General features: G+C 37.2%; 1 protein-coding gene across 1 annotated transcript in view; it reads left to right on the top strand.

Moving 5' to 3' along the window:
• Nucleotides 1–4,683: 4,683 nt before the first annotated feature.
• Nucleotides 4,684–16,091, top strand: part of LOC139733159 (lysophospholipid acyltransferase 5-like) — a 46,455-nt gene continuing 35,047 nt past the window's right edge. Inside the window, exon 1 of the mRNA XM_071643999.1 lies at nt 4,684–4,937. Within this exon, the coding sequence (XP_071500100.1) occupies nt 4,814–4,937 (124 nt within the window). The 5' untranslated portion in view covers nt 4,684–4,813. The remainder of the gene's footprint in view (nt 4,938–16,091) is intronic.

Below are 16,091 nucleotides of genomic sequence, written 5' to 3'. Positions count from 1 at the left end.
TCTACGCAGTCGAGCTGTTTATTTTCGGAACGAGAGATCTTATCGTACGTACCACAGAACTCTTACACAAGAGTTCTGTGGTACGTACGCGTGCTTCTCATACACACTGAGTCACAGGACTGAAAGCATAGACAATCACCATCGTACATGGATACATGTACTAGTAATACACAAGATGGGCAATTTGTGTTTGTTTTCATTTTTTTTTTCTAATACGTCTGTACTCCTAAAACCAAAATCAGTGCTGCGCTAAGACGATGTCATTCTTCGCTAATTGTATATTTCCGTGTACAAAAATAAAAGGTCATTTCATTACTTTCTGTTTTGTTTACAATGACTTACATTCATATAATTGAGATAACATACAAAAAAGGGGTATGAATAACCTGACCTTTCTTTTTTTTCCCGTATTCGTACAACCCCCCAAAAAATTAAATGAATGAATGAATGAATAAATAAATAAATAAATAAATAAATAAATAAATAAATAATAGTAATAGTATTAATAATAATAATAATAATAATAATAATAATAATAATAATAATAATAATAATGATAATAATAATAATAATAATAATGATAATAATAATAATGTCCCGGATACTTGAATATCCTCATGTCGCATTTCAAGATGGAAGCATGTTTATTTATTTCATTTCAGAGCGTACTATTAAATAAATGTTATTAGCATAAGATATACCAATATCAAACGACTTAAGAAAACAAATATGAAATTAATAATTCAAATTTTGTATCCCGCCATTTTGCGTCATCTCCGTCACGAACATTTAGGGCGCCATTAACGAAAAATGTCTGGTAGGGCCTACCCGAAGTCTCGATTCTAGTGCTACATGACAGTTAAGCCCTATATACATGCTGAAGTTGAAGAACTCGCCCTGGATTTTTCGGCTATTTTAGTCAAGAAAGTTACATTTTTTTTTTTTATTTGCAACAAAAGCCAGGTCGTACCTTTATTCAGTGTCATCTCGGAATGCTTAAGATTACATATCAAATCAAATAAGTTTATAATTTTGGTGGCATATAACGGGAGAGAAGATCATACCCTCTACCAGTATAAACACACGGTTCTTACCGCTGTTGAATGGATTAGGAAGAAGATATGAGGCCATTACGTATTGTTGGACTCGTCATCTCCGTCACGAAAAGTGACGGAGATGACGTTGAGGGAATTTTTTCTTTAGTATAAAATAACAATAAAGTGATATTGAAAATGTATGGTGTTAATTATATTGGAAGTCCTTTGACCACTGCTGCCTTTTTTTTTTTTTTTTTGGTTCAGTTGTACTAAATATCTATCCTTAAATTTGTTTATGCCGTAAAGTACAAAATGTCATCTCCGTCACGTCACATTTTGCATACATTTATTACTGTGGTACACTAAAAATTGAAAGTTATTTTAAATGAGGAAACATCCCATAAAGATTGCGCCCGTATCAAATGAGGTCAACATTCATTGTGATTTTCCCATTTTATGAAAGATTTTTCTGAGACACTTTTTTCTTTCAATAATTTGTAAGGCCAAAAATATACACTCAGCGAAGAACGCTTCCCAGTCTGTCTCTAACCAAATCAATCTTTAAAAAACGCATAGAAATGGAAGGAAAAAAATTTTCTCATCCTTTACCTCTGAGAAGGGTCCCCGGGAAGGATCTAGGTGTCACATTATGACAACCAAATGAAATGTTCAACTCATGTCTATAGATAACGTAACAGCAAACTCAAATCGCAAGATGGGACTCATCATGCTGTCATGCGATCGTTTTCTTCCCCAGATCAACGGTCATTCATCCAACTCTACACAAATAGGCGTATGATAGTACGCCCATCACTAGCTCCCAGATATGGCACCCACTTTACTTGAAAAGGGATTCACAAAAGATATCCACAAGTTGCGGTAGATTAATGGGATCCGGTACTGATTAGAGAAATGCGTATGGACTCCAAACCGTGCTCACCAAATTATTCTTATGGTAACGAGGCTCAGATGGATAAATTACAGAATCTGTCGTTGTTTATAATCCTCGTAGAATATACGTATACAAACGTTATATCCGACCATTTATTTTACGCCTGTGAACACGTCTTGTTTTCTAACTTTAGTGTAGGACGGAAAGTATTTTTTGTTTTAAATTTTAAGTTTTGTTTCGTTTTGATCGGTGGGGGGGGGGGGGGGGGCGTCTATAGAGCGAGGCGATACCAAATTGCTCACTCCGGTGGGTGGATGTAGTCTGGGAGCGAAACACTGAAGGCCCCGGGTTACAGTAGGGTTTTTTTTTTAACGTGTAGACTTCATATTCTTCTAATCAAAATGTGTTCTTATTCCTGCTTGATAGCCGTGTATTAAGTAAATATATTGAACACAATAGAAAACCAGCTTTCTGAAACTCAGAAATAAGAAAGGAATTGAGAAATATGATATTCTTGCAGATATTTTTCCTTCTTCTTCAAAAGGCATACCTCGCTTCAGTCGGTGGGTTAATATCCGGTCTCATGTAGGCCTACCAAAATATCTGAGTTAGCAGGCATGTATACATTAGAATCTCTTTATATTAAGATTGCCATAAATACAAAATTAACTATACGGAGAACAAAGGGGTGAAACATGCAGAACTTGCTACGGGCAGTTCCCTGTAAAAAAAAAAAAAAAAAAAAAAATGAAAGCGAACTACTGGAAAGCCTCGGTTTTCAGTGGGTTTGTTAGTGTTGTTGTTGTTCTTTACTTTCTTTTAGTCAAAATGTATGTTTCTTATTCGTGCTTGGGAGCACATAGCAATACATTCAACATGATATAAAAGCTATAGCTTTTGAAAACTCATCGATGAAACAAATCGTGAGAAATGAAATATCGCTTTACAGAAACAGAATAGTGAGGGTATACTTTTGTTACTTTCTTATAAGGGGGGGGGGGGAGTGCTAGGGCCCAGCGATCCTACTCATTCTCAGGTGAGTGGATGTCATCTGGCAATGAACAGGTGATGAACCATCTGAAAACCTTGGTTTTCGGTGAGTTTGTTAGTTGTTGGTTTTTGAAGGTTTTATTTTCTTTAAGCCAAAATATGTTTTTACATTATAATACAATTTATTTACAGATATTTACAAGCACATAGAAAATTTGACGAAAATACTAGCCACTGTGATCAACCGTTAGACGGTTTCGAAATGATCCCACAGATGGCGCTGAAACAATTTCTGACGACAGGGAATTCCAGTTCCTTACAGTTCTTGGGAAGAACGAATGGCGATGCGATTCAGTTCTCGAATATGGTACCTGATAGGAGTGTGGTTGCGAGGCTCTCGTTAACTGAGTAGCCTGTTTGATGATATAGTCCTGTGCTGAAAGAGGAGTGAGATTATTGTGTATTTTGTACATTAGCCTGTCATTTTCTCTGCGCTGTTCCAGAGTGGTCCAGTTAAGTTCTTGTAGCATTTTGGTGACACTCGAGGTGTTATGGTAGCGATTTAAAGTGAATCGCGCAGCTCTTCTCTGGACCATTTCCACTTGGTGGATTAGGTTCTTGGTAGATGGGTCCCAAACTGTGGAAGCATACTCAACAATTGGTCGAACCAATGTTTTGTAAGCTGTGGCTTTAACATCAGAAGATTTTATGCGAAGATTGCGTTTTAGAAATGCAAGCACGTTATTGGCTTTATTGACAGTATTGTTGATGTGTTGGGTCCACTTCAAATCAGAAGTGATGGTTACACCCAAGTACTTCACGGATTCAACAGATTCAAGAGGGGCGTTATTTAGATGATACACGTGTTGCACCTTACTTCTTTTCCTGGATATCGTCAAAACCTTACATATATCTGTGTTCAAATCCATCATCCATTTTTTCGCCCAGTCACCAATTTTGTTTATGTTATGATAAGCCATGATATAGGCCGATAATGAACACAATAAGTTAATCAGCTATCACTGATTAAAAAACGGAAATAAGAGATGCACTCAAATTTATTGCAAATCTGAATGTATGGACAAAAAAATCTACGAATTTTCTTTAATGTTTTGCGCATCTGAAGGCATGATTTCATTCTAATCATTCATCCTAACGACCAAAGCTCAACACACAATCCGAATAGCCTTAAAGGAGACAGATGGCCTTGAGAGGAAATGAGCAAGATCGTTTAAGTTTTTCTTTCTTCTGCTTTTCCTGCTCCTCCATCTGGGCCCTCTTCCTCCCTGGTGGAGATCTTCCTACCACTCCTCACACTTCCTCCCTTCCTCCTTGACTCTTCTTCTCAGGCTTCTTCTTCTTCTTCTTCTTCTTCTTCTTCTTCTTCTTCTTCTTCTTCTTCTTCCTCCTCCTCCTCCTCCTCCTCCCGCTCCTCCTCCTACTTCTTTCAGGAGTGGGGTTTTCACAATCGTCAATCTATTGGAATATCTCTAATATATTATTCTCTTTATCAACCTGCAATGCCGATGGCACTGAAAAGTTCCTCCCCTCTCCCTCTCCAAAACAGAGAAAGAGATGCCCGCGTCTCCTTTTCCCCCATGTTGGGTCACAGCAAGTTCACAGCTGCGTGCTCAATACATTCTCCCTTCTTGCTTGCTTTTCCATTGACATCAGACACGCACTCCACCAGCCAACACACTCCAACCGCCGCATTCACTGCTCGCCTTCGTTGCATGCCGTCTCGACATCAACGTGAAAGTCGAATAGCATGTAGACTAGGAGGATGCCGACGACGTTATAAAATCTCCACCCCTTTCTTCACTTTTTCCTATGTCTACGCGATAGCGTAGTCAGTGTATTGGCATAACCGGCGAGCAGCACACCGAACACCACAATGGCGCACCTTGGCATGTTGAAAATGATGGAAATTAATCCAATTTCCACATTTTTTGAGGAACTTTCAGTAATAGTTGGTGTAGGGGTTGTGGATCTTCGATTTTACGTCACGATTCTCTTGTGTAAGTTCATTTCTTGTTGCATTTCAGCTTTACTTCATACGTGTCTTACGGCGACAATGAATGAATGCAGCGGGGCTCTTAGTCCCATACAGGAAAAAATGTGTTTTGTGCTTTCTCTCTCCCTTTTCTTTCTCGCTTGAATACGAAAGCCGCATCCATATGATGCGATTCCGAGGATGAGTAGCAATATAATGTTGATATGATTTTCACTAAGAAAACCCGCAGAACACGTGCTTTGCGCTGTCTGCTTTGTTTGGCCTTTGGATCGTCCCAACAATGTGCTTGAGACCATCTGCAGGATCTTTTGTACTGCTTCGCACTTTGCTCTTTGTTGTTGACAGTGCAGTACCTACCTGGCGCCGCGCTGGCCCTACTGCACAATCAAAAGAGATGAAAGTTAGCGATGCATGCAATCCCACATTCTTTGCGTATCAGGTATTTGATTCCATCCAGGTATCCCCTTCCATGGGATGATCAGTGCTATGAACTTAGAAGTATCATATTTTGTATATTTTGAAACATGGGTTATTTTAAAGAATTTAATATACTTTTTCATAAATTACATTGGCTGTGTGCATATTGACAGTTCTGTGAGTTATGTGACTATGCTGTGTAGTAAAATTTTGTTTCCTTCTATCACTTCTAATGGGAAGTTCTAAATTTTTGTAGTTTCAACATTACACTATTTACACTTACAGACAAGACAATTTCAAATCAAAATTTAGCTACAATGTGTCTCATCACTGCCAAAAGTTCATTTATAATCATCTGATATTTGTATTAGTTATCTGATCTGGATTGTGAGCTTTTCAACACCAAAATAGTAAATTGATATTGATATGATAGGTGTTCTTTATTTCGACATTATCAGCCCTTGATGGTCAGGTTAGAAAGTCAGCTTCAATGTTACTTCAACTTTTGGCTGTCTAGGAAATGGGAGATAAGGCTGATAAGCACACCACACAAAGTCAAGTCCAAACAAATACTAAAAACTATGCTTTATTAAAACATGTTTCAGTTTTCAAAATATTTTCATAATTTGAACTTCAGCTTAATAAAAATATCAGTCTTTAACAATTGTCAAATTTCTGATTTCTCTCCAAATCACCATATGTTGCAGTTTTCTTTCTGCATTAAATATATGTAAGATGTTACTAAGGTATTGTTATTGGCTTCATAGTCTGCAAAAGACAGAAAGAAATAAAACAAAAGAGAAAGTTTTCCAGAGCAATATCTGCTCTGGTGTAGACATTGTATGACACCTCTAACTGTTTTTAATAATGGATAGAGTGAAGTGACAAAACTTGTCAAAATGTGAAATAAAGAACTTTAAATTTATATGAAGCTCTCATCCACCTTATCTTTTGAACATTCCAACAGGAAAGTTACGGATGCTGTTTGTTATTCCGAAGGTTTGTTAAATTGGAAACACACAAATTCCCTATTCCTAGAGGTTTGTTAATCTGAAAATGAAAAAGGGTTCGTTAATCCGAAAAATTTTTCAAGTTATTCCGAAGGTTTGGTATTCTGAAAGGTCGTTATTCAGAAGGTTCGTTAATCTGAAAATGAAATAGGGTTCGCTATTCCGAAGGCTCGTTTATCCAAAAATGAAATTGGGTTCGTTATTCCGAAGGTTCGTTGATCCAAAAATGAAATGGGGTCCGTAACGAACCTTCGGTATAACGGGCTTTGTTTCATTTTTGGATTAAGGAACCTTCGGAATTACGAACCTTATTTCATTTTCGGATTAATGAACCTTCGAAATAACAAACCTTATCACATTTTTGGATTAACTAACCTTCGGAATAACGAATCTTCGGAATAACGAACTTTCGGACTAAAGAACCTTCGGAATAACGAACCTTCAGAATAACGAACTGTAACCAAAGTTACCGCCATGTGTATTTAAAAAGGCCTCATGCAATGGTTGTGTAAGATTAAAACTCGGAGCAGAAATGAAGGGCTGGGCAGACTGCTCCTACTGTTGCCAAGCTAGAGTTACAGACTGTACATTAGACAGTTTGAAGATTATACTCTGTGCAAAATTTTACTCAATGGCTGCACTGACTTAGTGAATAGTAAATCCTAAACATCAAGCGTAAGCAGTCTATGTAGGCATATTGTTTTTTTAGTGAGTCTAAGTTCTCACTAATCGGGACTTCCCAACAATTTCACAAGCGGTTAAATTTGTGTTTTTAGATTACAGTATCGAACGGAAAAATGTATGCGTGCACATCACATTCATGTCAGGATCGAGTTTATATTTTTATGTGTTTTCAAAGTTGCATACAGTACCAGACTCTAAAAATTCATGAAAATATAAAAACCTCGTGAAATAAATCATGGTATATAGGCCCTACAGCATATAATTCAATGTGGGTATCTATGTATGATGTGACATACTCCCCAAAATTGTCTCTTTACTGACATTAACTTCTAACATTATTATGACTGTTGTCAGTGTTGTTACTTTGTAGATCATTTACACTAGAACTGCTATTAAGATTGTATCCTACTCTACAGATAGTGAATCATACAAGACCAATGAAAGTGAATAGAAGTATGATGTATAGAAGGCTACTTGGTGATTCACTTTATTCCATTGTGCAATCTTGGGAATTCTTCAGGCATGATTGTTATTTTAAATCACCTAAGTTATGTTTCACCAGACTATGAATTCAGCTCAAGAGATCCTGTCCCTCTAAAGCACTTGTTAGCTAACCAGTGATGTAAATATTGATACATTTGACGTATTTATACCAAGTAAATGGATGCAGTTTATTTGATTGGACACACAGTGTGGAGATGCAGTAATGAAAAGTAAAACTTTACTTCGCTTCACAGTCATGAACCCCAATTCCAAACCAGCCAAGTTGTAGTTCTGTGATTGTTCAATTTAAATTCAAATTTATTCCAAGTTGTCTGCATTATCGCAAATTTATAGTGATTTAAAAAAAAACACACAATAAGACCTAGTATCACCGCATTCTAATAGTATAATTCACATGACAACAAACTGATAACAAAATGAAAAGACATGCTGATATAAAGCTATTCAGGGTTTTGAAATGAACAGTGATCTGACTGAATTATGGTAGAATATATTGGGACTGGAATGTGAAGGCTGTTAATGAATTTAAAGCAAATACAATGTAGCTTGAAGGGACTACAGCCTGAATGTCGTCTGTATGTCCTTTATATATGTTCAGATTGAGGCCTTTATAAAACTTAGCATATTGGCAGAAAGTGTTCTGGTTTCACACCTGCAGTCTGAACCATACTCGGATCACTGCACAATTTCTTCCATTCACATGATATGCTAATGGAGCATGTCCAGCCATACTATGCCAACAGATTACCCTATCATAATGCTCTTAGGATCTTTTGAAGCCTCTTTGAGTATACAGTTTCTTCCTGAAGTGTTTTTGTAGCCACCTATGCCAAACAGTAGGCCGTATCAGCTGCTGATCCTGTTTGGTCAATTGTTCTTTGTTATATTTTGGACCTCATATCAGTGTGTCAGTGTGTGTTTGTTTGAGTGTGTGTGTGTGTGTGTGTGTGTGTGTGTGTGTGTGTGTGTGTGTGTGTGTGATCTGGTCCCATTGCTTTACTTGTACCTCTTCCTTTCATCTCTTCTGAATCGGAATGCCCATTCATTTATTTGGATATATACGCACGTATGCATAGTATATATATATTTTTTTTCCCCCCCCTTTTTTTACTCGGGGAACTTGCTAATTGTACAAGCTTTGCTTCTTATGCAAGTTCCCTCCATATTCGTTACTAGCTTGTGCTATTTCAACTCAAAGTGATTTCATGAAGATCAAATTATTTGTATATTACAACATGTACGTAGGCATGTGCTTGTAGTTGCAGGTGTGTATGTATTATACTTTTGTTATGCTATTGTTTGTATTTGCTGTATGACACTCCCACCTTCTTGTACAAATTGTTAATCCTATGTAGCCATAATTTTGTATTATTTGGATATATGGAAATAAATGAAATGAAATAAAAGATATGACAGATTCAACAGCTTTGCTAAACCAGTGCTAACTTTGTGATTCTGACTGATCCTGAAACACTTGTAAACTGATGAAACCAAACTACATTGTATAGCTATTTTTAAAACTGGATGGAAAGTGATATAAAGCTGTGGTTTTATCTCATACCTGCCCAGTTGGCCTATGTTCAAAGTCTCCAAACCTTATGATGACAAATACTGCTCTTGACTTATAAATCCAATAAGGAGCCTTATTAGAGTTGTGCCTGGCAAGGGGGCTTGTGGGATTTCGGTACATTGTATTATTCCTAAGTTGGTACTGCAATGTATTATTCCTAAGTTGGTACTGCAATGTGGTCAGGTTTCTAGAGACTTTATTCAAAACCAGATCCATGAAAGTTTCACACTGCCAATTTATGCTTAATACTTAATAGAGAAGAAAACTTGTGAGGGATATCACAATTTTGACTTGTTATACAAATGGTACAAGTGTAAGTCTGTTTTATTTAGTCGTATATACCACAATATCTGAGTTAGCAGCCATGTATTAAAAAATGATTATGAAAATTGTCTATATTAAGATCAATTGCCAATACATGTACTAGTGTATTGTATGTACATACAAAATGAGCTACATGAGATACCAGAGTGAATATGCAGACCTTACTTTGGACATTTTCTGTAAAGCACACATTGTAAACCAACAATGCTGCTGAAAGTTTGTTTTGTAACAGTAATTCATGTGCAGGACTTTAATGGTTTGGAAAGATCCTTGGGAGAAATAAAAATTGAATGACCCCCCCCCCCCCCCCCCCCCCCACAAGCATTGGGTACACTACACATTTTGTGACTTGAAAGTTGTGAGCATCTTGTGTGAGAAAAAAAAAACTACTCAAAAGGATCTCATCTGTATTTGTGTAGTGATAGGGTGTGTCTCTATCAGAAAAGTTGATCTGGTCATGAGCTTTTGCAAGAATGAACAAAGAGAAGAAATAGATTTTTGGGGACTCATTTTTGTTTTTAAGTAGATCCCTTGCAGATCCTTTCCCCCCATGCACATTACCAAGATTACAAGTATTTCTGATGAACATTATTGAATTATTGACATCTGAGTGAAAACTGTCCCTGTGGATTTCTTATCTTCATAAACTTGATTTTCTCCATGGAAATTCACAATACTCTTACTTAGGCTTGGAAAAAAATTGGTTCGGCATTGATACATGTACTGTATATAAAAGTGCAAGTTGCGAAAATTGTCAGTGTAACGGTTATTGTCAGATGTACACTGTTTGTATACAGTGCTGTCAGTTACTGGTAAGTTTTAGGTTTGTCTTTCTCAAACAAAAAACCCAAAGATAGGATCAGTTGACAAGTCTGACAATAATGCAAGATATGCTGGTGGTCACCAAGACCATTTCAATGTGTAGTATCAGAGCTTGAATTATGTAGTGCATGTTTGTATGAACACCCATGCGGGAACTCTCTAAAGTGCTTTTAACCCGTTGAGGACGGGCTGATTTTGCTACAACACGCATTTCCCATAGACACTTGCCCTAGTATACTCGGGACTCGTCCTCAACGGGTTAACAACCTCTGAAGGATGTAGACCGAAGTGAAGAGTTCAAGAGTAGTATACATTAAACGGTTACATGGTGACCTGTCATTCCTTCCTGTATAACTTCCTTTATCATTGCAGGAGGATCATATTTCTCTTTTGTGTGCTCAGGGGCCTTGTAGTGCTGTATCTATTTATTAAACTGAAACTAATTTAGAAAGCCCAGTACCAAGACTGGCCTATTTCCACATATATACTTTTTCCTTTGTTCTATAACATTGTATCTGTAGTCATAATCTTAAGCTTATGCGGAAGTCTTTCCAAGACATATTTTCCTAGTGATAGTGCAAACGATTGGCTGCAAACTATGTTTGTATTTCAGTTTATTCCTTGTAGGAATGATGCTAGTGCAAACGATTGGCTGCAAACTATGTTTGTATTTCAGTTTATTCCTCGTAGGAAACCATGAAATATCTGCGACTTTTAAAGATATAGTGCAAAATAGCCCACTGATATAAAGAGTGTGAGCAGGAACTGATGATATCCTACAATTGTATGAGCACTGCCAGCATTTATTGCAGTTGTACAATGCTCAAACAGTAGTGCTTATGAGAAGAGATCAGAAATTAAGAGAAGTTTTAGTGCGTACATGTAGGGCTACATAAGATCACTTTGTGAAGCACAGCTGAGTGCAAGTTTACAAAAGGAAGTAAAGTCATTCACATCAAAGTTCTTTGATCTCAAAAGGTTATACTTTTGCCGGTTTTTGTCGAGCCCACAGGAGGTATGGGGAGACTAAGGGATCGCCTGCGGTGTCTGTCCGTCCGTCATCTGTCCGTAACGCTACAAAAATTTTAATAACTGTCTGTCCGTCTGTCCGTCTGTCCGTCCTTACGTCCGTCCGCATTCGTTTACGCGATAACTTGAGTAATATTGACTAGAATTTTACCAAACTTCGTCCAAGTATAAAGTATGATTGGGCAATTACTTGATTAGATTTTGGGTGAAATCGGCTAAAGGTCAAAGGTCAACGGTCAAGGTCGAATCATTAAATTGTATCTGTTTATGCGATAACTCAAGACTGGATTCAGCAAATTTCGCCAAACTTTGTCTGAGGATGATGTATGATTGGACAATTACTTCATTAGTTTTTGAGTGAAATTGGACAGAGGTCAAAGGTCAAAGATCAAGGTCAAATCCTAAAATTTATCTGTTTACGTGATAACTCAAAACTGGATGAAGCAGCTTTCACCAAACTTGGTGCAAGGATGGTGTATGATGGGGCAATTAGTAGATCTTAGTGACATGGGCAAGAGGTCAAAGGTCAAAAGGTCAAGGTCAAATGCTAAAAACGTTGCTATTTCCCCCATATCCATGCAATGCTCGAAGGTATTTTCTTGAAACTTAGTGTAGACATGTACTACTGCATAAAGTTTCTCCAGAAAGAGTTTCATGTCATAAGGTCAAAGGTCAAAGGTTAGGTGAATATGTCACAATTTTACTTTTCTCGCAAATGGTTCAATGTATCTTCATGGAACTTGGTACACACAGCTGTATGCATGTACTGACTGGCAGGGATTTTCTAGGGAATTTAGGGGTCATGGGTCGATAGGGGGTCAAAAGTCAAGGTCAACTTCTCAAAATGTTACTATTTCCCTCATATACTATTATATGCAATGCTTGCATTATTATTTTTAAAACTAAAACTTTATGATATATACATGTATTCCCTAATGGAGATCCTCTGGGAAATTTCCAGCCAGAAGGTCATAAGGTCAAAGGTTAAGGGTCAAAGGCCAGGTTGAGATGCAAAAAATATATATTTTGTACTGTAATTGCACTCTATATTCATACCTTGAAAATTACTCAATGCATAAACTTATAAAAGGGTCTGTCGGAAGTCAAGTAAAAATTCGCAATTCCCCAAATACAGGTACCTGCACTCTTAGACAATTGTAGCAAACCTAGTTCAAGGAAAGTGAACATTCAAGATATTTCTGACAAACCTGTCATTTCAATATTTTGTCAGTTTTGTGAAACTGTCATAACACATTGTGAAGACATTGTAAATACACCTATTGGGAGAATCATGCATTATGGCGGAGGCATCAGTCGCCGTAGCGACATTTTTAGTTTTATCTGTTATATCCCATTCGCGTACAATTTCTTGTACGCGAATGGGCGAGACACATTATGGCACTGGCCTTGTGTTTGTTTGTGGTCACCATGGAAAATATTATGCACTCCTAGCCTTCCATGTGATTATCATACAAAATATAATCAGCATCTTTAATTGTGTCACTGTAAGAGAATGCATAGTATGGCGATTTTGCAAGTTTCTGTGCAGAGCAGGTACTGGAGTATTCAACCTGCTCAGATGATAGTCATGTCAACAATTACTGACTACATGAAACATGATGCATATCTTCCACCGAGAAATGGCAAGATTCTAACATTAAGATGAGCATACACAATATCAGTGAATGAGGAAGTCCTAACGGAACATTCCGTTCTTGGCTTGTAGTCCTAAGTGAATGGCAGTATGGTCTCTCTCAAAGGGAAGTTTCACACTTTTTTTTTTGTCATTTAAAAGCAGAATTATGGAGCTGCGTCCTGAATTGGGAAGAGCTGGTTTTTTGTCCCCCCCCCCCTTTTTATTTTCTTTATTTTTTGATAGGCAAGGGATAGGGATAAAGAAAGTGAAAGTTTTTTGGATGGGACAGTTCCTGGAGGTTTCTGACCGGTAGGGAAGCTTTTCCAGACTCAAATATCAATCTGAAGTAATGTGCATTGACTTAATTTTGCAAATATACCCACTCTTTGTATGTCTCAAACCATTGAACTCCATGATGAAAGAGTATTGATTTGTACTTGAAATGATTTTTTATACCCCCGCCACACATAGTGTGAAGGGGGTATCTACAGGAATCACCACGATGTTGGTCGGGCGGGCGATCGGGCGATCGGGCGGGCGGGCGGTCGGTTGGTCGGTCGGTCTGTTGCAAAATCTTGCGTCGCGAACTCCTCCCACAGTTTTGAAGCAATTTAAATGAAACTTAGGGTAAATGATGATATTGAGGTATAGATATGGAAGACATGTTTTTTGTGTTTATCGGACAATATATTGCCATGGTAACCTTAATTTTACCAAAACCTTGTGGATTGAATAACTTCCACAGTATTTAAGCAATGATTTTCAAAATTGGTTTCTATGATGATCTATACGTGTAGTTATGCAAGACACTCTTTGTGTTTGTACTTGACAAAGCGTTGCCATGGTAACTGCATGTTTTCTTCAAAATCTTGTGGAGTGAACAACTTCCACAGTTTTGAAGCAATTGAAATCAAATTTGGTAGGCATTATGGCCTTGAGGCATAGATGTGGAACGCATAATTTTTGTGTTTGTTGGACAAAGCGTTGCCATGGTAACCATAATTTTACCAAAACCTTGTGGATTGAATAACTTCCACATCATTCAAGCAATTAAGGTCAAATTTAGTATGTATGATGATCGGGAGGTGTAGTTATGCAAGATACCAATGTGTGTTAATATAAGAAAAATGTGTTGCCATAGTAACCACTCATTTTTGTATCAAATTGAACCATTTAATCTATGAAGGTGAAATTTGGTGTGTATGATGCGCTTTAAGTGTAGTTTTGCAAAATGTCCTTTGTATTTGTATCGGACAATGCGTTGCCATGGTAACCACATTTTTTTTTTAAATCCTGTGGAGTGAACTTCTTCCACAGTTTTCAAGCAATTGAAACCAAATTTGATAGACATTATGGCCCTGAGGTATAGATGTGGAACACATCATTTTTGTGTTTGTCACACAAACTGTTGCCATGGTAACCTCAATTTTACCAAAACCTTGCAGATCGAATAACTTTTCCATCATTCAAGCAATTAAAGTCAAATTTAATATGTATCATGATCTAGAAGTGTAGTTTTTCGAGACACCAATGTGTTAGTTTAAGGAAAATGTGTTGCCATGGTAACCACTCATTTTTGTATCAAAATAAACCGTTCAAGCTTTGAAGATCAAATTTGGTGTGAATGATGGTCTTTAAGTGTAGTGATGCTGGGGGAAAGCATGTTTCCATTTGCTGTAAGTTTTATACTCGGTGTCAACTCTGTAAACTTTGTATGTACAGTAAACTAAAACTATTCTGTTTCCAATTCGACAAGTGCACAAACTTGGTATTAACGTCATTGCCCTCATGACATCACATACTATAAAGCAACACTAGGGGTGGGGGTATTAATCACCTTCAGTGATAATTCTAGTTTTTTTCAATTATTCGTCGCTGTTAATCTTAATAATTTTTGAAAGTTGGCAGCTTTTGTGACTATGTCTCAAACTGCTGGTTCTTGTTTTGGTAGGGTTTATTTGTTGTTCATGTACAAAAAATGTTCAAATTTTAGTGTCATAAATTTAATGATTGAAGTGGCTTCTGAAAAATCTGTAGTCAAAACAAACAAACGTAGAACAAAGGGCTGAAATGAAAGAAAATTTTTTTGCTGTACACTTTATCAGATACATGTACAGGAAATGAATAGTAATTTTAGTTTGCTACACCACTAAAGAAACCACTCATTATGTGGTTTCTGGGACTCGAAAGGCCAATCAGTTCATGTGTGAAAACCAACAAGTCTCTGCACTCTTGATATGCCAGACGGTCTTGGGCTGATTAAATGCTCGGTTTTGAAACGAGGAAAGACATGATGAATGTTATGACCTCCTGCTCAAAATTTGCTTTGTCTGAGCAATGAGTCACTACCATAATTTCAATACAAACCAGCTCAAGCGAGGTGATGGGCTGTATTCTGTTTTCCAACAAGGCATGGCCAGTAAGATCTTTGTCTCGTAGCTTTTACCATCCTGAAAATAAAAGCTCCGTAAAATATTCTCCTAGAAGAGCCTGACTGACAATGCTGATTTGGCGAAATGTCTTCAAGGAAATGGCCCGAGTCACCCAAGTTTTTATCAATACAACATTATCATCTGATATCAGTAGTTAAATCTGAGGTCATCCCTTTTCTCAGGGAAATTGATAATGACACACTGTGCAATTGCATCCTCCTTCACTCATACGGCATTAAAGTCATATTCCATAACCTTCAATAATTGTATTTCACAGTTTATCAGTGAGATCCAAGTCAGGCGCTGGTGGTTGTGATCACAGTCCCCAGTGCATGTATTGTTTCTGCTTTTCCTTCTCGTGACTACAGTACAGTATGCAATAATCACAATTTTTCTATCCCCCATTTTGTTTTATGAACAGCATCAATTAACTGTAATCACTAATGGAAGCAAATTAACACTTCCTGTATTGATTTTTGTCTGCTATTCTGTAAATGTGTTTCTTATTGTATACCTTGAACTTGTGCTTGACAATGTATAATATAGGGGTATAAGCAGATCAAATCAAACACAGGTTAAGAAGATGAAACTTTTTTTTTTTTTTTTTGTCTGGGAGCTCAATTGTAGTTGTCGACCTGCATTGTTGACCTGCACTTGAAATAGTAATCTTTAGTAGATGCACCAGATGTTTCCCTTTAAACTTAGCCTGACTTCCCCCTCCGTAGCTATG

Source organism: Diadema antillarum, unplaced genomic scaffold, assembly GCF_040938485.1.
Source record: "Diadema antillarum isolate AM-2024a unplaced genomic scaffold, OU_Dant_1.0 seq00000462_RagTag, whole genome shotgun sequence".
Lineage (NCBI taxonomy): Eukaryota > Metazoa > Echinodermata > Echinoidea > Diadematoida > Diadematidae > Diadema > Diadema antillarum.
Note: the sequence above shows the minus strand (reverse complement) of the source record. Positions and strands in the feature narration are given on the sequence as shown.